The sequence below is a fragment of the Phyllobates terribilis genome, unplaced genomic scaffold (assembly GCF_046119375.1).
Source record: "Phyllobates terribilis strain yellow unplaced genomic scaffold, ASM4611937v1 Scaffold_4__5_contigs__length_816908805, whole genome shotgun sequence".
Lineage (NCBI taxonomy): Eukaryota > Metazoa > Chordata > Amphibia > Anura > Dendrobatidae > Phyllobates > Phyllobates terribilis.
Genome location: NW_027362764.1, coordinates 742,835,953 through 742,860,317, shown reverse-complemented (window position 1 = coordinate 742,860,317; position 24,365 = coordinate 742,835,953). Strand labels below are relative to the sequence as shown.

Genomic DNA, 24,365 nt, shown 5'->3' with positions numbered 1-24,365 from the left:
CATAATAAAACCTAGTGTGCATTTTGCAAACTTCAGAAAGTCAGACTGTGTAAGAGTACGTGCACACAAAGTCTTTTCCAGGTGGATTTCGACTGAAAAAACGTATCACAAAATGCTCAAAAGATCGAACATATGTATGTTTTTTTATGTAAAAACAATTTGCTGTTCAGGTTTTGAACGCCTTTTAAACACCAGGTTTCCTCAAAATGCCAAGCTGTTAAAAGAAGGGACATGTCCATTCTTTTCTCACTTTCTGACGAGAAGACGCTCTGTACTTTGCAATACATGTCAACGAAAAATCTGAGAAGACGCCTGAAAGACACCTGAATGTTTTGCCATCGTTTTTGCTTAAAAAAAAAAAATAAAAATAATAGAACAAGAAGAAAAAAATGCTAATGGTTTCTTCATTATTTAATGGAGTGGGAAAAAAAATTTACCACAAAATGTCTATGTGCACACAGTTTTTTTGAGGAGTTTTTGGGGCAGAAACTCTCCAAATCCTGCTGAAAAACTTGGGAGATTCTGCTCAGTTTCTGCTTTGCAAACAAAGGAAAAAGTCTCGGTGTGCACATAGCCAATGACGGTAAAAAAATAAATAAATAAATAATGAGAAAACTCTCCAAAAAACCCTTTGTTAGGGTATGTGCGCATGATCAGTATTTACTTGCAGGAATTTCTGCAGCGTTTCAGCACTTCTTGGCAGCAAAACCGCTGCGGAAATTCCGCGTGTTGTTGATCCGTTTTTATGCTTTTTTTTTTTTTGTGCATTTTTGCCAATGCACTGTATAGGAAAAACGCTGGTAAATCCGCACAAAGAAATGACATGCTGCATATTTAAACGCACATGAAATCCTGTCAGGACCATTCCTGATCATGTGCACAGATTTTCCAAATTCTCATAGGAAATGCTGGGATAAGGATTACAATGCGTTTTTGGCCCATTTCTGCGCAGAAAAAAAAATACAAAAAACGCACCATGTGCACATAGCCTAAGGACGCTCAGGAAACGACCGAATAAGCAGCAGCTTCCAGAAACGTCTCAGGTTCGCCTGAGTTTAGAAGGCGTTGTGTGCACATTCCCTTAGGGAGACTTACAGGTACTTTTACTAATTTAGGGTTTAGTCACACACAGCGCCTAGGGCCATTGTAAATGCAGGTCTGATGCACATTCCCAGCATGCTGCGCCTCCAGTCAGGGCTCAATGTAAGACAAGACTTGTGACTTCCAGTCGCACTACTATAATAATAAACAAAGTACCAAAAACCTGGGTAACCCTAAATTTACACATTGGGGGAAAGAGTTAGGTAACTGTCTAATTGTAAGCCTGTCTGTGTTGCCCGTAGCAACCAATCACAGTGCAGCTTTCATATTTCAAAAGCAGAATACAGAATGGAAGCTGTGCTGTGATTGGCTGGTTTCATAAACCTCCCTGTGTTTGACAAGACCCTTAGTGGTGTAGCCCAGTCACAGGCTGTCAGTGCTTGTTGGGAGTTGTTGCCCCACAGGTGTTGTGAAAAAACATATCGCTACAGTAGAGTATCCGCCATTTCATGGTGCATATACGACTGTAGGCAACGTATGGTCGTACTATACTCACGAGTTATCGACACGTCTATGTCTAAATTATGACATTACGTAAAACCTGAAATAATAAAGCAACATGTGATCCTCTGTGGGGTCCTGGCCCCTTATATTGGGGCTACATGGGAAGTTTGGCCAATATTAATGTCACGGGGCCTGGGTCCATGTGCTCTCTGCGGTGCACATGGACAGCACACGTCCATATAATATGTTAGTCTGAGCAAGCCCTCAGAAGCCAAGACCAACCCATACTGAGCAGGTGTGGCTATGTCATATAGCCGGCATCTACCTGTAACAGCAGCGACCGGAGCTAGCTCTCCAATCACTGCTGTTAACCATCTAGATGCTGCTGTCAATCCCCATCAGCTGCATTTAAATGCTCCGAATTCAATTGTGGGGTGCTGATGTGTTGCCATGTCAGCCGGAGGTCTATCAAAGTTGCAGTCATCCTTTTGCATCAATTTCACTATATACACTGCAATACTCTAGCATTGCAGAGTATAATGCAAGTGATCAAACAATGGCAGGTTCAAGTCCTTTGGTGAGTGGGGGTGGACTAAAAAAAATAAATAAAGAATTAAAGAAAAAAGGATCAATATATATTTTTTTTCTTGTACATTATTATATGGTAAAATGAATGGTTTCATTCAAACTTTCAACTCGTCCAGCAAAAAAAAACAAATCTCCAGGTCAATGGAAAAAGAAAAAGAACGAAAACTTACTACGGGAAGCAGGGTTGCCAACAGTCCAAAAACTCCAGGACAGGACTTAAAAATAAGGTACTTTTTACCTTGTCCATAAAAAAAGAAAAAAAAAAAAAGGCGTTGGTGATTTTGAAGAACCCTTCACAGATTTTGACTGTAATTATATTACAGTTTGCAGTGAATGCAGCTGATGTCTTCATATCAGAATTATGGGCTGTAGACATATTTATCAATTTATTATAGGTTTCCCCATGTGTCCATAAAAAATACTTTCTGTCTGTGATTTTTTTAACAAGTTGTCCAGAAAAAAGTAAAAAGTCGGCAACCCTGGCAGGAGGGGAGTTAAACATAGACAGATCAAAAACTTGACTATACCATTTAGAGTGTTTTATTTTTTGCCTGAGAATAACACTGATGACTAAATTATTCACAGGCAGTGCAAGGACAACTACATCAGTCCTATAGTGTCAGGACCCCTCCAAACAACACCTCATATCTCAGCTCCCTGGATCCCTGTGAGCATAAAGATCAGGGGATGCGGGATACAAGCGATAACTGCTGTCATTTGTGAAGTGACAGAAGGTAAGTAGAGTTACCCTTTAAATCAATGTACAGTATATGACATGGTGTGAATTACCTTACTTCTACATAGATATATAGTACTTTGGAGGGTTCTCTGATTTATGCCCATTCATTATTAATTCATAACTTATGGTGGGAACTACCACTTTAAAACATTAGCCTAGCCTGCTGTATATTTAACGCTAATGCATCCATAGAACAAAAACTGGGACCACTCTGCAGCGAACACTCTGCGAGCCATCACCAAGCCAAGTCAAATACATGTGCCATAAAGAAAAAAAATAAATAAAATTGCAAGCATGACATAAAACAGTGAACCTGTCACATGCATGGTGGTATATAGAGAATAAAAATCGCTGCCGTTACCTGAGGCGACACCTTCGTCCCATTCCGATTCTGATCTTTTTAAGCGATTTGCCGTAAATCCAAAACAAATTTGCACTCCAAAGATAAACGTGACAAAGCATATGACCTGCGGATACAAAGAATGACATGCAAGTGTCACAGATAGGCTTGTGTAATCAAGCACAGCTGCAGCAATGCAAGAGTTAAATCCCAAATTCAGCTCTAGATGGATGCGCCAAAGTCTTCCCTACCTGATAGAAGTGTAAGACGCTGCTGAGGAGCATAGTGCAGGAATCCCTGGGAGCCACTAGGTAATGCTTCCCTTCAGGTTCAGTGGGTCTGTCTGCAGGGATTGCTGTGTGAGTTGAGTCTATTAGTTACAACTAATCCCACCTGGTTGAGTGGACGGGCTCATTTCATTTGTCCAGGGTCTGGTTTCATCATGTTTAGCTCACAAATCACAGGACTGGATGTAGGAGGCTGCCTGTAGCACCACATCCCCCCCTCTCTTCTCCAAACACACACTTCTCTCACACTTAGTCAATAGCAGTTTACTTTTAACGCGCTCCAGCACAGACTGTCAATGTACTTTAAAAGGAGAAGAAGAAAAAAAAAAGTATATTTCCCTGGAAACTCACAAACATCTGCTTAATGTAAAAAAAAAAAAAAAATCTAAAAATACATCTGCCGGGAAGAAAAGCAGGCCGCGTCTAGTGGATATTTGCTGCAAAATAAATGCCAGCATATGATCGCTCTGTGCTATGCGAAAAAAAAAAAAAAAACGAGAATTTTATGGGTTGTGTCACCATGCAGTATACACTAATAAAAGATAATGGGGTTATGCGATGGCACACTGGAGGGGCATATGCTGAGGTATCAAGCGTAGGATAACACCAACAAGCTGATGTAACTTGACCAGTATGACACTAACAAGCTTCTCTGCCTTGACCAGGATGGCACCAACCAGCTGCTCTGCCTTGACCAGGATGGTACCAACAAGCTTCTCTGCCTTGACCAGGATGGCACCAACAATCTTCTCTGCCTTGACCAGGATGGCACCAACAATCTTCTCTGCCTTGACCAGGATGGCACCAACAATCTTCTCTGCCTTGACCAGGATGGCACCAACAATCTTCTCTGCCTTGACCAGGATGGCACCAACAAGCTTCTCTGCCTTGACCAGAATGGCATCAACAAGCTTCTCTGCCTTGACCAGAATGGCACCAACAATCTTCTCTGCCTTTACCAGGATGGCACCAACAAGCTTCTCTGCCTTGAGCAGAATGGCACCAACAAGCTTCTCTGCCTTGACCAGAATGGCACCAACAAGCTTCTCTGCCTTGACCAGAATGGCACCAACAAGCTTCTCTGCCTTGACCAGAATGGCACCAACAAGCTTCTCTGCCTTGACCAGGATGGCACCAACAAGCTTCTCTGCCTTGACCAGGATGGCACCAACAAGCTTCTCTGCCTTGACCAGGATGATGCCAACAAGCTTGTATGTCTTGACCTGACCAGGATGACACCAACAAGCTTCTCTGCCTTGACCAGAATGGCACCAACAAGCTTCTCTGCCTTGACCAGGATGGCACCAACAAGCTTCTCTGCCTTGACCAGGATGGCACCAACAAGCTTCTCTGCCTTGACCAGGATGACGCCAACAAGCTTGTATGTCTTGACCTGACCAGGATGACACCAACAAGCTTCTCTGCCTTGACCAGGATGGCACCAACAAGCTTCTCTGCCTTGACCAGGATGGCACCAACAATCTTCTCTGCCTTGACCAGGATGGCACCAACAAGCTTCTCTGCCTTGACCAGGATGGCACCAACAAGCTTCTCTGCCTTGACCAGAATGGCATCAACAAGCTTCTCTGCCTTGACCAGAATGGCACCAACAAGCTTCTCTGCCTTTACCAGGATGGCACCAACTAGCTTCTCTGCCTTGACCAGAATGGCGCCAACAAGCTTATATGTCTTGACCTGACCAGGATGGCACCAACAAGCTTCTCTGCCTTGACCAGGATGGCACCAACAAGCTTCTCTGCCTTGACCAGGATGGCACCAACCAGCTGCTCTGCCTTGACCAGGATGGCACCAACCAGCTGCTCTGCCTTGACCAGGATTGCACCAACCAGCTGCTCTGCCTTGACCAGGATGGCACCAACCAGCTGCTCTGCCTTGACCAGGATGGCACCAACCAGCTGCTCTGCCTGGAAAATTAGATACAGCAGCAAAAATAATCTTTGCATGGAATGAACAAAAGTCTAACTATGACAATTGATGTAACTTGACATCTTGGGCCCTAATGCAAAATCTCAAACATGGAACCCAACTATCACTTGTCTTAAAAATATTAATCTTTTTGCAAAGTGCTACATCTAATACAATATGCTAATGAAATTAAACTAACTCTCATCCTGTTAGGGCTTGATATACAAAAAGCATTTAATAGCCTGTCATTGGATTTCCAGACCCATATCTTCAAGCGGGCAGGGATTTAGGGCCTGTTCTTCTCAGTTACCTTATCTTTATATTCCAACCCAACGGGCCTCCTCGAGCTTGCGTCATCTTCTCAAGCCCCAATAACGATACATAGAGGCATTCAGCTAGGGCGTCCTCCCTCCAGTTCTTTTTGCCCTAGCCATCCTCTCCAATCCATCAATCTCAGGAATCAAGATTCACAATACCCAATACAAACTGAAAGAGTCACTGTCGTTTTAACTTTTTTTGTTTCTTTCATAAATCAATAGTACACATGAAAATAAGAAACTTCATAATATATCTTATGAGAAAATGCTTCTTTCTCCTCCTGTGATGATCATTCATTCTCAGAATTCTCAACTCATGTAAAAACTGTCTTCAGTGAATATAATACAGATTTTTCTATTACTGTAATGACAGGAGATGACAGTTGGTGCACATAAAGTTTCATGGTGAACTGTAACTGTCTTTTCAGGAAAACCTGCAGCAGAATGTCTCTATGTCTAGCACCTCCCCTCTACATAGAATTTCAACTGTCATCTCCTATTTCCTATATAGATTTAACACATACCCCCCCCCCCAACCTACTGTCTCCTTCCACGTTCCTGTAGAATGTAAGGGTCCTCTTCCCTCCGTATTGTTCTATCATTGTTAGTTTGTTTACTGTAAGTGATATCTGTATTTGGTATGTAACCCCTTCTTATGTACAGCAGCATGGAATCAATGGCGCTATATAAATAAATAATAATTATTTCACTTTTAAGTGAAATATCCGTTAAGGAGAAAGAAGCAGATTACTCTAAGATCTCATTACCAACTCTATTTAGTCAAAAATCTTACCACCTCCCTTACCTCTCTATGTAAGTGGAGCTATGCTCCCCTCTCAAAAGATTGCAAAAAGATCTTGAAATCTGCAATACTCATGCTTTTTACCAGAGTTGGGCAGATCAATTTGCGGGAGTCCGATCCATTGGCCAGGTCCAGGGCTGTGGAGTCAGTAAGCCAAACCTCTGACTCCTCAATTTCCATGACTCCGACTCCCTCATACATGGCTCATGTTTAAGTGATGAATTTACTGTAGCACAGAATAATCTCAGCTAAAAGTCTAGACCCTTAGATCAGAAATAGGACAGACATTTATAGGACATTTCATAACTTTCCAAATTCTTATGAAAAAAATATTCCCCACAAACTGCATTGAACTACTGTACCCAATTTATTATATATTTTAGGAGTTGGAGTCGGTCCACTTGATACCGACTCCGATTCCGACTCCACCAAAATGGACACTGACTCCGACTCCAACTCGACAGCCCTGGCCAGGTCAATAGTCTCTTGCTGTAAATCTCTTAAATTTCTGGTATCCCCAGTGCTGCTTTTGTTAGCCTAGCCAGGTGGTGCAATGTCATCTTTGCGGCGTGATGCACAGATGATGGAAAGCCAGCCTGGGTAATCAAAAGTCTTGCGCGCGATCCCAGAAGGTAGTGGATTCACAGAGCTACGGTCCAGCAGTCACAGAGCACTGACCTATCCGATGGACTGGAGTCCTGCAAATTGATCCACCTATCTCTATTCTCTATATTGATTAGACAGAAGGAATTCCATCAAAATATTACTGTTCTCTAGAATGTTATACTTATTTCGTAGTCTTCCAATAATATCAAAGGATATCACCTTCCATCAAAAACAGATCTTGATCTTCATTTGGAATTCTAAAAGACCACAACTCAACTCAGGAGGGGGCAATCCCTACCTAACGTACAATAATATTATAGAGTTGCTCAACTCGCCAAACTAATGGCAATAGCTGCTGAAAGACCACCATTATGGGTAGGCCTCTCTGATCAACTAAGCCCCTCTTACCAGTTAGGTTTTCTCATGTAGCTCAACAGACGCTCTCCCAATGCAATTGGAAACAACGATCCAGATTTTTATCACTCTTATTCTCTGGCAAAGTGTTCAATTTAAATATGACCTTATCTCCTCTCCATCCCCACTTCCTTCAATACTGTCTAATTTGGATTTCATGCCAGAATAAGATGTTAGCATTTCACTAGTGGTTCATAAAAATGTCTCCATTGCAATTTTTGTCAACTCATGACCAGTCAACAAGAAAAATTTCTTCTGTGTACTCTATGAGAAAGCCACCAACTGACACATCAGCCGAAGGCTTAGCTCCAGGAGAGTAGTGCAATCGGCAGTCCAAAATAAGACAAGCGTGGTTGACATCTCTCACGACCATCAGTCGGCTTTTGCCTCCATAAACATTAGACCATCAGGTGAACCCGTCAACATTGGCGGGTTCAACCGACATTAGTCTAATGTGTATGAGGGCCATCACATTGGGTGTGATAGGTTTTTGGCCTGCTTTACAAAAATTGTGTTGTAGTGAGTCTCCTAGGTTCTAGTAGCCTTGCTCTAATTGCTTTGGACAATGTTTTTTTTCCTGCAACCCTTGAGATATATATACATAGCTACGATTATAAATGTGTGCACCATATGCTCCTCTAAACAAACCATTTTCTTACTTCTAATGCATCATCTGTAATAAATATGCAGACTTGGATCTCTGAGAATATTCAGATCATTTCACACAATCAATAGGCATGTATAAAGCATATGTTATTTTTTTTTTTAGTTTTTGGCTAAAAAGTTTACAAATAGATGTAGTAATGCAGAGGTTCACCTGTTATATAAATACAATACAATTTATTGATAAAATATTACATTTCCTTTATTAATTACCCTCTTTAGATGTCGTTTATATACCCATCGGTAAGGCTGCTGCTCTAGATCAAAGCTCTTTTAGGCGTTTCAGATGAACAGGAGAGTTTTACATGTACGCAGGATACTCAATTGCTGATCCAAAGTATAATTTCCATGGAAGACTAAATAAGTTACTGGAGGGAAATCCAATGTCCAATTCCCCGCATATCATATTCACAAGGTTCCAGAAGGCCGAATTAGGAGTTCTGTAAATTTCCCATGTGCCTAAATGCAGATCTTGTTTTTTCTTTACCCAGTGTAAAGACTCAGTTCACTGCCAATCTATGTATCTTAATACCCATGGGAAGGCACAATGGCTTGTTGGGCCTCACTTGGCACCCATCACCCAAGCATGTGCCCTACGAGCTACACCACTGCCTAATTTGAGACATGAAAAAACTAAGATGGTCATCACTGAAGTCCCAAACTGATGCAATTTGTGGGTAAGAGCCCTATTTTTAAAGGTGCATTCCCATCCTATGCACAGGATATGCGTAATGTCTGATAAATCAGGGTCAGCTGTTTCCATTACTTCTATATAAGTAAATGGATAGAGCCATGCACATGTTCCTCCACCTTTCCATTCATTGTCTGCTTGGATGCAGCAGATGGCAGCCACTTCACTAGGCTTGAAATGGGTTTAGGGATCCATGCTCTAGATACACTATTTGGACAATAGTATTGGTTAACACCTCTTAATCATTGTATTCAGTTTTATCATTCAGTCTCATTGCCCCCGGTATATATCATCCAGCCCCTCACTATGCAGTTTGCCCCTACATTGGTGAAAGAATGGCACCTTCTATAAAGCTCACTGAATTTTGAGCTTTATAGCATGAGCCACTGTAATAGGAGACACTGATGTAACAAGTCACTTCATGACATTTCTTCTCTTCTAAATCTTCTCAATAACATCACTCATAGTGGATGGAAACGCCACAACTTGGCCACGAAGTGTAGACCCCGTAATGTTACATAGCGGGGTTACCGAGTGCAGAGGAGAAGAGGGTAGAAAAGTCACCAGTGCCCTGCTGACTCCATAACTATAGCGTACAAACCTCCTCTGGCATTAACATCAGCACAACACATGACATTGGTTTCTATGGCAGAGCAGCTACATGCAGCCTTACATCACCAAGCGCAATGCCAAGTGTTGGATGTAGTGGTGTTAAATCATCACCACTGGGCTCTGGAGCAATGGATACGTGTTCTGTGGAGCAACGGATCACACTCGTCTATCTGGCATTTGATTGATGTGTCTGACTTTGGCAATGTTACCCACATGACTCCATTGTGCCAGCTGTAATGTATGGTGGAGGAGGGGCATTGCTATGGGCTTGTTTTTCAGGGTTTGGACCTTGGCCCATTGGTTCAAGTGAAGGTAAATCTTAATACTACAGTATACAAGACATTTTGGACAATTGTAGCTTCCAACTTTGTGGGAACAGTTTGGGGAAGGTCCTTTTCTGTTCCCCATGATTTTGCCCAGTGCACAAGGTTTCTATAGACATGGTTGGGGAGTTAAGTGGAAGAACATGAACAGCTGCACAGAGCCCGGACCCCAAACACATCCAACACATTTAGGCTGAAGTAGAACGGAGATTGTGAGCCTGGCGCCTCCTTTATCATCAGTGTCTGACCTCACAATTTCTGGATGAAATATTCCCAAAGAAGCCTCCAAAATCTTGTAGAAAACGTTCCCAGAAGAGTGGAAGCTGTTATATCTGCAAAGGGACAAATTCCATATTAATGACTATGGATGTAGAATGCAAGGACATAAAAGCTCTTATAGTGTCACATGTTGGTGCCCCAATACTTTAGTCTATATCGAAGAGGTAGAAGTTCCATAGATTGTAACCACAGGGAGTCTCACATGTAGACCCAGGTGATGTGGTCGACCTGAGAAAGATACCTCCACTAATGCACACTTAGCTTTGGGGGAGGAGGGTGAGAGCAGTTCTGCCATTCAGGGGGCTGAGCCCAGAGAAGCAGAAGGGACATGTGTTTTTGTAGCAGTAACATTTGAAACAGTGATTGGAGAAAGACTTTACTAGGAGAATGAGAGATCCTTCAGGAAAGTAGATGGATAGCATGGCACCCAAAGAGGCACAAATTTGTATTCTATCCGGCCCTGACTGGAAAGATACGGATTTGCTCCATTTGACCATCAGAGAGACATTGATACATTTTGGGGAGACATGGGTTGGGACGAAGAAGTCACCTGGTCCCATGGATATGTTTGGGGTTGCTAGGAGGGACCCACCCGTCGCCTGCAATCCCCAGAGACATTCTGAGAAGCCAGATTGGGACCCACCGGTCTTCTGGCCTCATGGAAACTCTCGGAGAGGCCAGGTTGGAACCCTCAGGTCTACTGCTCATGTACCTCAATGGACTGATAGCTTCCTAAGCTTCTCTCTGTGGGGGTCTGCCAGAAGCGGGGGGGGGCCACTGGTTGAAGTAGTCGGCCCTGGAAGTCTCCAAAGTCACAGCTGTTCTATCCCAGGCGGGCCGAGAAAGAAGGTTGAGACTGTATAACGTACCATCTTGGGTATTTGCTGGGACTGTTCTGTGTGTTTATTGTCCACTTTTTGTGGTTCAATAAAGTATTGCCACGCTGTTTTACCCTCACCCTGTGTTGTCTGAGTAGCGTTACGCCCACAGAAGTCCCTGGGTCTTCACAGTGACGATTTTGGGAAGGCGGCAAAGTCTTTACCACTTTGATTCCCACCATGTTGGCTCCTGACTGGGTCAACAGGCAAGGGGTTTCAAGTGGATCCCTACCCTTTTAGTTTTAGTACATTGCCATAATATATGGGAAAGGCCTCCTGATTTACTGGTCGGTGTACTTTATAGTTAACCTCTCCCACCATTTTCACCACCCTATAGGGTCCCTGCCACTGGGAAAGGAACTTGCTCTCCCCTGTGGGCACTAACAGAAGTACCCGATCCCCAGGCTTAAAATGTCTCACTCAAACTGGCTGCTTACATGCCTAGATTTTTCCTTTTGGGCTTTGCGGGGGCGTTCTTTTACTTGTCCTTTCACCTTGGTCCCACGACACAACAGATCATTATGCCTGGCCCCTTGTGGAAACAGATTATCTGCTCCCATCACCTGTAGAACCCCATTTATCACACATTTTCCAGAGTACCTTTTACTGTTAATTCCCTGAGTTGAATAGTCCCATAGTTGTCCAAGAGGGACTTCTACAGGTCAGGGACATTGACTTTAGGAGATGCCACCTCATCCTCCTTTCTAGCCAGTACAGTGAAAGGAAACTTTACATTGTATGCCTTTGTTACAATAGCCGATTCCTGGTGACATACTGGACTACTGGATGCTACAGCTTTAACCCATAAGTCCTAGAGCAAAGGAAAATCTCGACTGATTATATAATGCAACAAGTCCTTGACCACTGTCACTAGGTGGGCCACGGAACCACAGTCTGTGCATATGATGACCTGGGTCATGGGATAGTTTTTGACGTCTCCATGGATATACCTTACCCCAACCCCTTTTTCAGAGACTAGTACATGGGGAAGTGTGGCCCTTGCCAGGGTCGCCAAACTCGCTGAATCCAGAAGTCCTTCACTTGAACACCGTTAAGTCACCTGGCAGTCCTGAGGCCCCTCGCCAGGATGAGGAACAGCACTGCAGGCAGGTTAGGCGAAATAGGAGTAGCGTCGGCCTACACTGCCGTCCATCAGCTCCGAGGTGAAGGGACAAATGGCTGATATATGACCGGGAACTTGACACCTCCAACAGATATTTGTACGAGATGTAACCTTTGAAACTGGCTCTGATCCCTCCTGGGTCTTTATGCAGCACCCTCAGATGTGGCCTTGGGCTTTTTCTTTTGGGTCTCCCAGAAATGTGACCTTAGGCTCCCTTGATTGCACAGGGAGTCCTCCATAGCCAAGTATCTTTCCACAAGGCTCACAAGGTCATCTACTTTCTGGGGATTCCCTTGGCAACCCAGCTTTGCACAGATTTCATTAGTGAGTGGATAAATCGGTCCACCACCACTCTTTCCACCGTCTCTGCTAGAAATCAGGTCTTGGGCTGCAGCCATTTTTGCACCAGGTGTAATAGGTCGAACACCTGGGACCGGGGAGGCTTGCTGCTGTTGAAACTGCTGGATCAGGAGTTTGTTGGTTTCGTATTAGTCCTGCTGCTGCTGCCACTGCTGCTGCTGAATATTAGCCTGATCAGTTGCATAACATGCTCCTCCATGCTTTCAAACTGTGTTTGCAATGCTGTAGCTGCCTTTACCCAGGACATTCAACGTTAAACTGCAATCCTCTGTGTGTTCTGGGATTTCACACTCGCATTTCATCCAATTTTAGGGCTTTACTTTCTCTGGTAGGCATTAGGCCTTAGATAGCGTTCACACAGGCAATTCAGCTTTGGTCCAAACACGTGCAGTTTTTATTGCTTTCCACAGGTTGCACAGCACAAAAACAAACTCTTATACATAAATCCCTAGCATTGTCCAGGCGCTAACTAAACAGAGCAAACCCTGGCTACTCATACACGGCTGAGCTAGCCCCAGCTCGGTCAAACAAAACAGCTATTGTCTATAGCAACCACTGATACTTGCGGTTCTCTGCACACAGCCTTTGTGTAATGCACACGCCCGGGCTGAGCGGCGTGTGCGTGTGATTGTAGTGATTCCACTGGACCGTGCCGGAGAGTGAATGCCTGGAGGGGCTTAACTAGGTATTCACCCGATCCGACCAGGGTCGCACGACGGCATACGACGCCAGTGCACCAAGGAGGAACCGAGCAGAGGGACCAGGTGCTACTCCAGGACAGACCCCGGACACGGCTGTTGACCCACACAGGGGAATGCAGGAACAGACTGGTAGGCTGGCACACAGACTGGTGGGTATAGGCAGGCACGACTGGTATGCAGGCAGGCGGGTATGCAGGCAGGGGGGTACAGGCAAGCACAGCTAGAGTGCAGACAGGGAGGCACTAGCAGGTAGGAACACAGGCGGGATAGGACCCAGTACACACTGGGACTCAGGAACAATACAGGCAGAGGGGGACAGGCAAGCACAGCTAGAGTGCAGACAGGGAGGCACTAGCAGGTAGGGACACTGGTGGGATAGGACCCAGTACACACTGGGACTCAGGAACAGAACCACAGATGTGGCGGACAAACACAGCAGAGTGAGGCCGCCCAGAGAGGTGAGCGAGAACAGGGCAGGACAAGGCCGCCTGGAGCGGTGAGCAAGAGTAGAGCAGGACAAGGCCGCCAGGAGCGGTGAACATAGGGTCAGAGCTGAGCGAGACTGCCGGAGCAGTGAGCAAGAGTAAAGCAGGACGAGGCCGCCTGGAGCGGTGAGCAAGAGTGGAGCGAGACTGCCGGAGCAGCGAGCAAAAGGGTCAGAGCGGAGCAAGGCTGCCGGAGCAGCGAGCAAAGGAGTCAGAGCAGGCTAGAACCGCCGGAGCGGTAAGCAAAGGAGTCAGAGCAGACTAGAACCGCCGGAGCGGTGAGCAAAGGAGTCAGAGCAGACTAGAACCGCCGGAGCGGTGAGCAAAGGAGTCAGAGCAGACTAGAACCGCCGGAGCGGTGAGCAAAGGAGTCAGAGCAGGCTAGAACCGCCGGAGCGGTGAGCAAAGGAGTCAGAGCAGGCAAGGCTGAGTAGGGGGGACAGGGCTCTGTTCACACGGAACAGACAGGAAGGGAAAGGCAGAGCCAGACACCCACAGGGTACTTGCAGTGAAGTAGCGAGGGGACCACAAACTCACAAACGGGAGTACAGAGACAACAGGCAGGAGTTAGGTACGAGTTCAGACTCTGCAGAAAAAGGAAGGGAACGGACATAGAGAAAAGACAGATGAAAGATAGGAGAGAGTACAGACTGGAACTGAGTGTACGGACGAGACCGACACTGCAGCGGGACACAGGAGCGGGTCTGGGAATACGGCCCCCAGAGAGGCGGGACGAACAGGCAAGGAGCGTGTTCAGACAGGACAGACAAGATACAGGAGCAGGTCTGGGTAATCGGCCCCCAGAGAGGCGGGACGAACAGGCAAGGAGCGTGTACAGACAGGACAGACAAGATACAGGAACGGATCTAAGTAATCGGCCCCTAGAAGGCGGGAGGAACAGGCTAGGAGCGTGTTCAGACAGGCCTGGAAATACAGCCTCCAGGAAAGGCAGCAGGCAAGAGTACACAGACAGGACTCAGTTCAGACACGGGAACTGATACCGCAAGGCAGGAGACAAAGACAGGACTCAGCTCAGACACGGGAACTGATACCGCAAGGCAGGAGACATAGACAGGACTCAGTTCAGACATGGGAACTGATACCGCAAGGCAGGAGACATAGACAGGACTCAGTTCAGACACGGGAACTGATACCGCAAGACAGGAGACAAAGAACGGGACCTGGCACCTTCAGAGTCAAAGCACACACTGAAAGAAACACTATGCTCAGGCAGGGATAGATGGGAGCAGCTGAGCTATATACCAGGTGACAGACAGCAATAGGCTGAGGACGCACAAGGGGTGTGACCCACAGCAGGTACAAAAAGCAGGAAGTGATTGGGCGCCGCCCTTAAGCAGCAGAAACAGACACAAACAGGCAGCATGGAGGGAAGCCAGAGAGACATTCTGGATTGGAGATCAAGTGCGCGCTCTTGCACAGTGGGAGATGGACCACCATGCAAGGACGCCGCCAGGTATGTTACAGTACTCCCCCCCTTATGCCCCCTCTTCTTCAGGCCTGCCAGAATCTTCCGCAGGGAATTCGAGGACCAGTCGTTCACTTCAAGGAGATCACTTCCACTGTCCACAGAAAAAATTGATCCCATCTGGTTAGCTAGGATGCTACCTCCTATCCTGCCATCCTTAGCAACAGACGAAACGGGTGGAGTACCAGGAACAGCACACAAGGAAGTCTCTCTCCACATATTTTCAGGTGGCACCCCAGAGGGTACAGGAGACAACTGGAAGTCCTTCACCGGGTTGGAGGGGGACAGAGACTTGGGGGTAATCTCTGCTTCGAGGTACATCTTGTCAAGCTCACAGGAAGAAATAGACGGGTTATCAGGTACATAATGAGGAAAAGTCACTGTCTCTTTGTTATCTGGTGGTACCCCGGAGAATTCAGGAAACAACTGGAGGTCCTCCGCCGGGTCAGAAGAGTGCAGAGGCTCAGAGAAAACATCTGCTTCAGAGTACACAAGGTCGGACTCACTGGAGGAAGCAGGCGAGGTATCGGGTACCGAGTATAGGAAAGTCTCTGTCCATTCACCACCAGGTGGCACCCCGAAGGGTTCTGGAGACAACTGGAGGTCCTCCGCCTGGTCAGAGGAGTGTAGATACTCATGGGTAACCTCTGCTTCAGAGTACACTAGGTCGGACTCACTGGACGAAGCAAGCGAGGTATCAGATCCAGGATATAGGAAAGTCTCTGTCCATTCACCACCAGGTGGCACCCCGAAGGGTTCTGGAGACAACTGGAGGTCCTCCGCCTGGTCGGAGGGGTGTAGAGACTCGGGAGTAACCTCTGCTTCGGAGTACACTAGGTTGGACTCACTGGACGAAGCGAGCGAGGTATCAGGTACAGAGTATAGGAGAGTCTCTGTCCTTTCGCTACCAGGTAGCACCCCGTAGGGTTCTGGAGACAACTGGAGGTCCTCCGCCTGGTCGGAGGGGTGTAGAGACTCGGGAGTAACCTCTGCTTCGGAGTACACTAGGTTGGACTCACTGGACGAAGCGAGCGAGGTATCAGGTACAGAGTATAGGAGAGTCTCTGTCCTTTCGCTACCAGGTAGCACCCCGAAGGGTTCTGGAGACAACTGGAGGTCCTCCGCCTGGTCGGAGGGGTGTAGAGACTCGGGGGTAACTACCACTTTGGGGTACCCATTGTCAGGCTCACAGGACGAAGCGGACAAAGTATCGAGTACCGAGTGTAGAGAAGTCTCACTCCATTTGTCATCGAGTGGTATCCCGGAGGATTCAGGAGGCAACAGGGGGTCCTCCGCCAGGTAGTAGGGGTGCACAGACTCTGAGGTAACCACAGCTTTGGAGCATCCTTGGACATGCACACCGGTTAAAGTGGGTGAAGCATCTGATGCCGGGTGCAGGAAGTTCTCCTGTGTGGAGTCTGGATGGGCAGAAGTCCCTTCGGGCAGGAGAACCGGTGCACTACCCGTTGGGGCTTCTCCGGGATACAGGGAGATGAAGCTTCAGTAGGGACTTCAAGGTTGGGGTCAGGAGGTCTCAGGGAGGACAGACCCTGGCGTGACGGCTTGCCTCTACGTCTAGCACGTCTGGACTGCCTCTTGAGGTTGGGAGAAGTATTCCGGAAAGCGTAGTCACCCTGTGAGGATTCTGGGTGGGCAGTAGTCTCATTGGGCTGGAGGACTATTGCGCTACCCACACACATTACCCATCGGGGCTGCTCCGGGATATTGGGAAGTGAAGCTTCAGCAGGAGCCTCCGGGTTAGGATCATCGAAGACCATACGAAAGGCCACCAGGAAGGCCTGCAGGTCAAGGACGACAGGATCCCATGCTTCCCATAGGGGGGTGACCCATTTCAAGGCATCACCCGCTAGGTAGTCAATCATAAAGGCCACTTTAGCCCAATCGGAAGGAAAATAGAGAGGGTAGGCCTTGAAGTGTAGCATGCATTGCTCCACAAATGCACGACTTTGTTTTGGATCCCCAAAGTACCGTGGCGGATCCGCAGGAACGAGTGCAGAAAGATCCATCTGGACGGGTGCTTACTTCGCCTGGAACTAGCTAAGGAAAAAAAAAATTTATTTATTTATTTTTAATGCACGTATTCGCTGGAAAACATCTCAGAGAGCGAAGGCCGTGGGGCTCAACGGGAACCATGGCCTGAGCATGCTGTAATGCACACGCCCGGGCTGAGCGGCGTGTGCGTGTGATTGTAGTGATTCCACTGGACCGTGCCGGAGAGTGAATGCCTGGAGGGGCTTAACTAGGTATTCACCCGATCCGACCAGGGTCGCACGACGGCATACGACGCCAGTGCACCAAGGAGGAACCGAGCAGAGGGACCAGGTGCTACTCCAGGACAGACCCCGGACACGGCTGTTGACCCACACAGGGGAATACAGGAACAGACTGGTAGGCTGGCACACAGACTGGTGGGTATAGGCAGGCACGACTGGTATGCAGGCAGGCGGGTATGCAGGCAGGGGGGTACAGGCAAGCACAGCTAGAGTGCAGACAGGGAGGCACTAGCAGGTAGGAACACAGGCGGGATAGGACCCAGTACACACTGGGACTCAGGAACAATACAGGCAGAGGGGGACAGGCAAGCACAGCTAGAGTGCAGACAGGGAGGCACTAGCAGGTAGGGACACTGGTGGGATAGGACCCAGTACACACTGGGACTCAGGAACAGAACCACAGATGTGGCGGACAAACACAGCAGAGTGAGGCCGCCCAGAGAGGTGAGCGAGAACAGGGCAGGACAAGGCCGCCTGGAGCGGTGAGCAAGAGTAGAGCAGGACAAGGCCGCCAGGAGCGGTGAACATAGGGTCAGAGCTGAGCGAGACTGCCGGAGCAGTGAGCAAGAGTAAAGCAGGACGAGGCCGCCTGGAGCGGTGAGCAAGAGTGGAGCGAGACTGCCGGAGCAGCGAGCAAAAGGGTCAGAGCGGAGCAAGGCTGCCGGAGCAGCGAGCAAAGGAGTCAGAGCAGGCTAGAACCGCCGGAGCGGTAAGCAAAGGAGTCAGAGCAGACTAGAACCGCCGGAGCGGTGAGCAAAGGAGTCAGAGCAGGCTAGAACCGCCGGAGCGGTGAGCAAAGGAGTCAGAGCAGGCAAGGCTGAGTAGGGGGGACAGGGCTCTGTTCACACGGAACAGACAGGAAGGGAAAGGCGGAGCCAGACACCCACAGGGTACTTGCAGTGAAGTAGCGAGGGGACCACAAACTCACAAACGGGAGTACAGAGACAACAGGCAGGAGTTAGGTACGAGTTCAGACTCTGCAGAAAAAGGAAGGGAACGGACATAGAGAAAAGACAAATGAAAGATAGGAGAGAGTACAGACTGGAACTGAGTGTACGGACGAGACCGACACTGCAGCGGGACACAGGAGCGGGTCTGGGAATACGGCCCCCAGAGAGGCGGGACGAACAGGCAAGGAGCGTGTTCAGACAGGACAGACAAGATACAGGAGCAGGTCTGGGTAATCGGCCCCCAGAGAGGCGGGACGAACAGGCAAGGAGCGTGTACAGACAGGACAGACAAGATACAGGAACGGATCTAAGTAATCGGCCCCTAGAAGGCGGGAGGAACAGGCTAGGAGCGTGTTCAGACAGGCCTGGAAATACAGCCTCCAGGAAAGGCAGCAGGCAAGAGTACACAGACAGGACTCAGTTCAGACACGGGAACTGATACCGCAAGGCAGGAGACAAAGACAGGACTCAGCTCAGACACGGGAACTGATACCGCAAGGCAGGAGACATAGACAGGACTCAGTTCAGACATGGGAACTGATACCGCAAGGCAGGAGACATAGACAGGACTCAGTTCAGACACGGGAACTGATACCGCAAGACAGGAGACAAAGAACGGGACCTGGCACCTTCAGAGTCAAAGCACACACTGAAAGAAACACTATGCTCAGGCAGGGATAGATGGGAGCAGTTGAGCTATATACCAGGTGACAGACAGCAATAGGCTGAGGACGCACAAGGGGTGTGACCCACAGCAGGTACAAAAAGCAGGAAGTGATTGGGCGCCGCCCTTAAGCAGCAGAAACAGACACAAACAGACAGCATGGAGGGAAGCCAGAGAGACATTCTGGATTGGAGATCAAGTGCGCGCTCTTGCACAGTGGGAGATGGACCACCATGCAAGGACGCCGCCAGGTATGTTACATTTTGCAGAGTCTTCTCAGAGAGGGATTCTGGCCTATCCCTCTCTTTAGCTGCAAGACACATCCAGTCTGGTCAGCTTCCCTGAGCTGACTGACCTAAAGAGAACAGCGAGCCTGGTTATATACAGGGCTAGCCAGGTGATCTAATCAGAACCTGTAAAGCTAGGATTTAACCCTAGCCTACATGGCTTTGCTACAGTACAGTATGCACACATATGGTGGAAGCATTCAGACAGTGCTCGCTCTGGAAAGCAAGCACTGTCAATCAGAAACAGAGGAAGGGCCCCCATATGCAAATGAAAAAGCATAACCATGCACTGAAGCCCTCTCATTTGCATATGAATTAAAAGTTATTTCCTCAGACACCGCACCTGTAACAGGTACAGCGCTAGTATGGTTTTTATGAGGGCTAATATATATACACAGTCATGGTTGAAAGTATTGGCACCCTTGACATTGTTCCAGAAAATTAAGTATTTCTCCAAGAAAATTATTGCAAATACACGTTTTGTACACGTTTATTTCCTTTGTGTGTATTGAAACAACACAAAAAAAATCTGAGAAAAAAAGGCAAATTGGACATAATTTCTCACAATACCCCAAAAGTGGGCAGGACAAAATTGTTGTCACCCTCCACTTAATATTTGGTGGCACACCCTTTGGAATAAATAACTGAAATTAATCACTTCCTATAACCATCAACTTCTTACACCTCTCAACTGGAATTTTGGACCACCCTTCTTCTGCAAACTGTTCCAGGTTCCAGGTCTCTCATATTTTCAGGGTGCCTTCTCCCAATAGCAATTTTAAGATCTCTCCATACGTGTTCAATGGGATTTAGATCGGGACTCATTCCTGGCCACTTCAGAACTTTCTAGCGCTTTCTTTCATCCATTTCTGGGTGCTCTTTGGAGTATGTTTGGGGTCATTGTCCTGCTGAAGGACCCATGACCTGGGACGCAAATCCAGCTTTCTGATGCTGGGCACTATATTGTGACCCAAAATCCATTGGTAATCTTCAGATTTCATGATGCCTTGCACACTATCAAGGTACCCAGTGCCAGAGGCAGCAAAGCAAGCCCAAAGCATCTTTTAACCTCTACTATATTTGACTCCTTCCGTTGTCAGTAAACAGTAGAATGATGTGCTTTACCAAAAAGCTCTATCTTGATCTCATTTATCCACAAGACGTTTTCCTAGAAGGATTTTGGCTTACTTCCATACATTTTAGCAGACTGCAGTCTAGCTTTTTTTATGTCTGTGTTAGCAGTGGGGTTCTCCTGGGTCTCATGCCATAGTGTTTCATTTCATTCAAATGTCAACAAATAATTCTCACCCTGAGCCTGCAGGATAGCTTGAATTTTTTTGGAACTTGATTGGGGCTGCTTATCCATCATCATCCGGACTATCCTGCATTGCAGCCTTTCATCAATTTTTTTTTTCTGCTGCCACATCCAGGGAGATTAGCTACAGTGCCATGAGTTGTAAACTTCTTGATTATGTTGGGCAGAGTGGACAAAGGAACATCAAGATCTCTGGAGATGGATTTGTAACCTTGAGATTGTTGATATTTTCAACAATTTTTGTTCTCCAGTCCTCAGACAGTTCTCTTCTCCTCTTTCTGTTCTCCATGCTTAGTGTGGCACAAACAGACACACAATGCAAAGAATCAGTCAACTTCTCCACTTTTTATCTGGTTTCAGGTGTGATTTTCATATTGCTAACACCTGTTATTTGCCAAAGGTGAGTTTGAACGAGCATCACGTGCTTGAAACAAAGTTATTAACCCACAATTTTGGAAAGGTGCCAACAATTTTGTCCAGCCCATTTTTGGGGTTTTGTGTGAAAAGATGTCCAATTTTCCTTTTTTTTTTTTTCTCTTTTTCTTGTGTTGTTCCAAGACGCACAAAAGGAAATAAACATGTGTATAACAAAACATGGATAAATACTTAATTTTCTGGAACAATTTCAAGGGTGCCAACACTTTTGGCCATGACTATATTTGCCAAATGCCAGAATAATGAGAGAGAGAATGTTTTAAGGCATTTTTATTACTTACTGCAAAGTCAAAAGTTTACATACACTAAGATTAATATGCATTTAAACAATTCTGGACTGCCCATATGATGATGTCATGTGTTTGGAAGCTTCTGATGTGGATGTATTTTAATGCACACCTGAAACACACTGCTTCTTTGTGTAGCTTCATGAGAAAGTCTAAGGAAATCAGCCAAGAAGCTTGGGCTGATAAATGGCAAATTAGTTTTAATGGGGATAAATGTAAGGTAATGCACTTAGGCAGAGGAAATAAAATGTAAAATTATATGCTTAATTGTAAAACACTGGGCAAAACTGTCACTGAAAAAGACCTGGGTGCATTGGTGGACGATAAGCTCACGTTTGGTGGCCAGTGTCAGGCAGCTGATGCAAAGGCAAATAGAATAATGGGATGCATTAAAAGAGGCATAGATGCTCATGAGGAGGACATAATTTTACCTCTATACAAGTCACTAGTGCGACCACACTTAGAATACTGTGTACAGTTCTGGTCTCCGGTGTATAAGAAAGACATAGCTGAACTGGAGCGGGTGCAGAGAAGAGCGACCAAAGTTATTAGACGACTGATGGGTCTGCAATACCAAGACAGGTTATTTATTACATTTGGGGTTATTTAGTTTGGAAAAACGAAGGCTTAGGAGTGATCTTATTACTATGTACAAGTATATGAGGGGACAGTACAAAGACCTTTCTACTGATCTTTTTACTTTGAGGCCTGAGACGGGGACAAGGGGACATCTTCTATGTCTGGAGGAAAGAAGGTTTAATCATAATCACAGACGCGGATTCTTTACTGTAAGAGCAGTGAGACTATGGAACTCTCTGCCGCATGATGTTGCAATGAGTGATTCACTACTAAAATTTCAGAAGGGCATGGATGCCTTTCTTGAAAAGTATAATATTACAGGTTATATATACTAGATTCCTTGATAGGGCGTTGATCCAGGGAACTAGTCTGATTGCCTTATGGAGTCAGGAAGGATTTTTTTTCCCCAATGTGGAGCTTAGTGTTTGCTACATGTTTTTTTTTTTTGCCTTCCTCTGGATCAACATGTTAGGCTATGGATTGAACTAGATGGACTTAGTCTTCCTTCAACCTTAAAAACTATGTTACTATGTAAGATATCAGGAAGAGAATTGTGGACTTGCACAAGTCTGGCTCATCCTTTGGGTACAATTTCAAAATACCTGAAGGTGCCTCGTTCATCTGTACAAACAATTATGCACAAGTGAAACAAGATGGGAATGTCCAGCCTTCATACGCTCAGGAAGGAGACGGGTTCTGTGTCCCAGAGATGAACGTGCTTTGGTCCGACATGTGCATATCAACCCAAGGACAAAAGCAAAAGACCTTGTGAAGATGGTGGAAGCTGGTAAGATTGTGTCAATAACCACAGTGAAACGAGTACTGTATCAACATAGGCTGAAGGGCCAATCTGCCAGGAAGAAGCCATTACTCCAAAAGAAACATAAAAAATCCAGATTAATGTTTGCAAATGCATACAGGAACAAAGACCTTAATTTTTGGAGACATGTCCTGTTGTCTGATGAAACTACAATTGAACTTTTTGGGTATAATGACAATCGATACATTTGGAGGAAAAAGGGAGAAGCTTGGAAGCCTGAGAACACCATCCCAACTGTGAAACATGGGGGTGGCAACATCATGTTGTGGGGTTGTTTTTCTGCAGGAGGCACTGGTGCACTTCACAAAATAGATGGCATCCATGAGAAAAGAAAATTATGTGGCAATACTGAAGCAATATCTCAAGACATCAGTCAGAAAGTTAAAGCTTTGGCGGAAATGGGTCTTCTAAATGAACAATGACAAGAAGCATACTGCCAAAATGGTAACAAAGTGGCTTAAGGATAACAAAGTCAATGTTTTGGAGTGGCCATCACAAAGCCCTGATCTCAATCCTATTGAAAATTTATGGGCAAAGCTGAAAAGGCAGGTGCGAGCAAGGCGACCTACAAACCTGGATCAGTTACACCAGTTTTGTCAGGAGGAATGGGCCCAAATTCCGACCAACTATTGTGAGAAGCTTGTGGAAGGACATCCCACACGTCATTCAGTTTAAGGGCAATCGTATCAAATACTAATGAAATGTAGGTAAACTTATGACTTTGCAGGAAATAATAAAAATGCCTTAAAACATTCTCTCTCTCTCGGGGTAACGAACGAGCTTGGGCAGGACACTGATGAAGGTCATTTGTGACCGAAACGTTTGTACTACTCTCCCTTTATTACATTTTGCAAAAGAAAATATTGAGTGCCAAGTGTTTCTTTGTCTACTATTGGCTTTGGACCATACTTGTGCACCAACCCTCTCCAGGAGTGCGGTAGTTTTTGTATAATCTGATTTCATGTCAGATACTGAGAAAAACATGCATATGTGTCTTTTTATATAGTGTATGTAAACTTTTGGTTTCAACTGTATACATATAGTATATATACATCTAGGTAGGCCACTCCATTCTTTTTTGAGGCGCTAAGATCCGGTCCATGGCTCTCTGGAAAGTGGCTGGAGCTCCCTGCAACCCAAACGGCATCCTGACATACTGGTAACATCCATCTGGCATCAAGAAGGCAGACTTCTACTTGGCCTCTTTGGACAGGGGAATTTGCCAGTATTCTTTCATGAAGTCCAGGGTGGTAATGTACCGAGCTGGCCCTAGCCTTTCCATAAGCTCATCTACCCTAGGCATTGGGTAGGTGTCAAACTTCGAGACCTCATTGAGCTTCCTGTAGTCATTATAGAACTACCACTCCCCATCTGGTTTTGGCACCAACACTATGAGACTGGACCAGCCTCTCTTGGATTCTTCAGTGATTCCTAGATTCAGCATTTGCTTCACCTCTTTCGAGATCACCTCCTTGCGGGCCTCTGGAATCCGATACGGTTTCTCAGACAACTCTCTTCTTGACCCTTTACAATCTGGTTTCCGCTCTTTACATTCTACTAAAACTGCCC

At 46.3% G+C, this 24,365-nt stretch overlaps 1 protein-coding gene across 8 annotated transcripts in view; it reads right to left on the bottom strand.

Moving 5' to 3' along the window:
* Positions 1 to 24,365, bottom strand: part of ENPP2 (ectonucleotide pyrophosphatase/phosphodiesterase 2) — a 189,307-nt gene that overhangs the window by 117,627 nt on the left and 47,315 nt on the right. For 2 of the 8 annotated variants that reach the window (XM_073679817.1, XM_073679815.1), the window contains exons 1-2: positions 3,464 to 3,766; positions 3,234 to 3,339 (exon numbers count right to left, since the gene is read on the bottom strand). In XM_073679817.1, the coding sequence (XP_073535918.1) occupies positions 3,234 to 3,339; positions 3,464 to 3,496 (139 nt within the window). In that variant the 5' untranslated portion in view covers positions 3,497 to 3,766. Of the gene's footprint in view, positions 1 to 3,233; positions 3,340 to 3,463; positions 3,769 to 24,365 lie in introns of those variants that run through there. The other 6 variants (XM_073679812.1, XM_073679816.1, XM_073679818.1 and 3 more) reach the window with 6 other exon arrangements.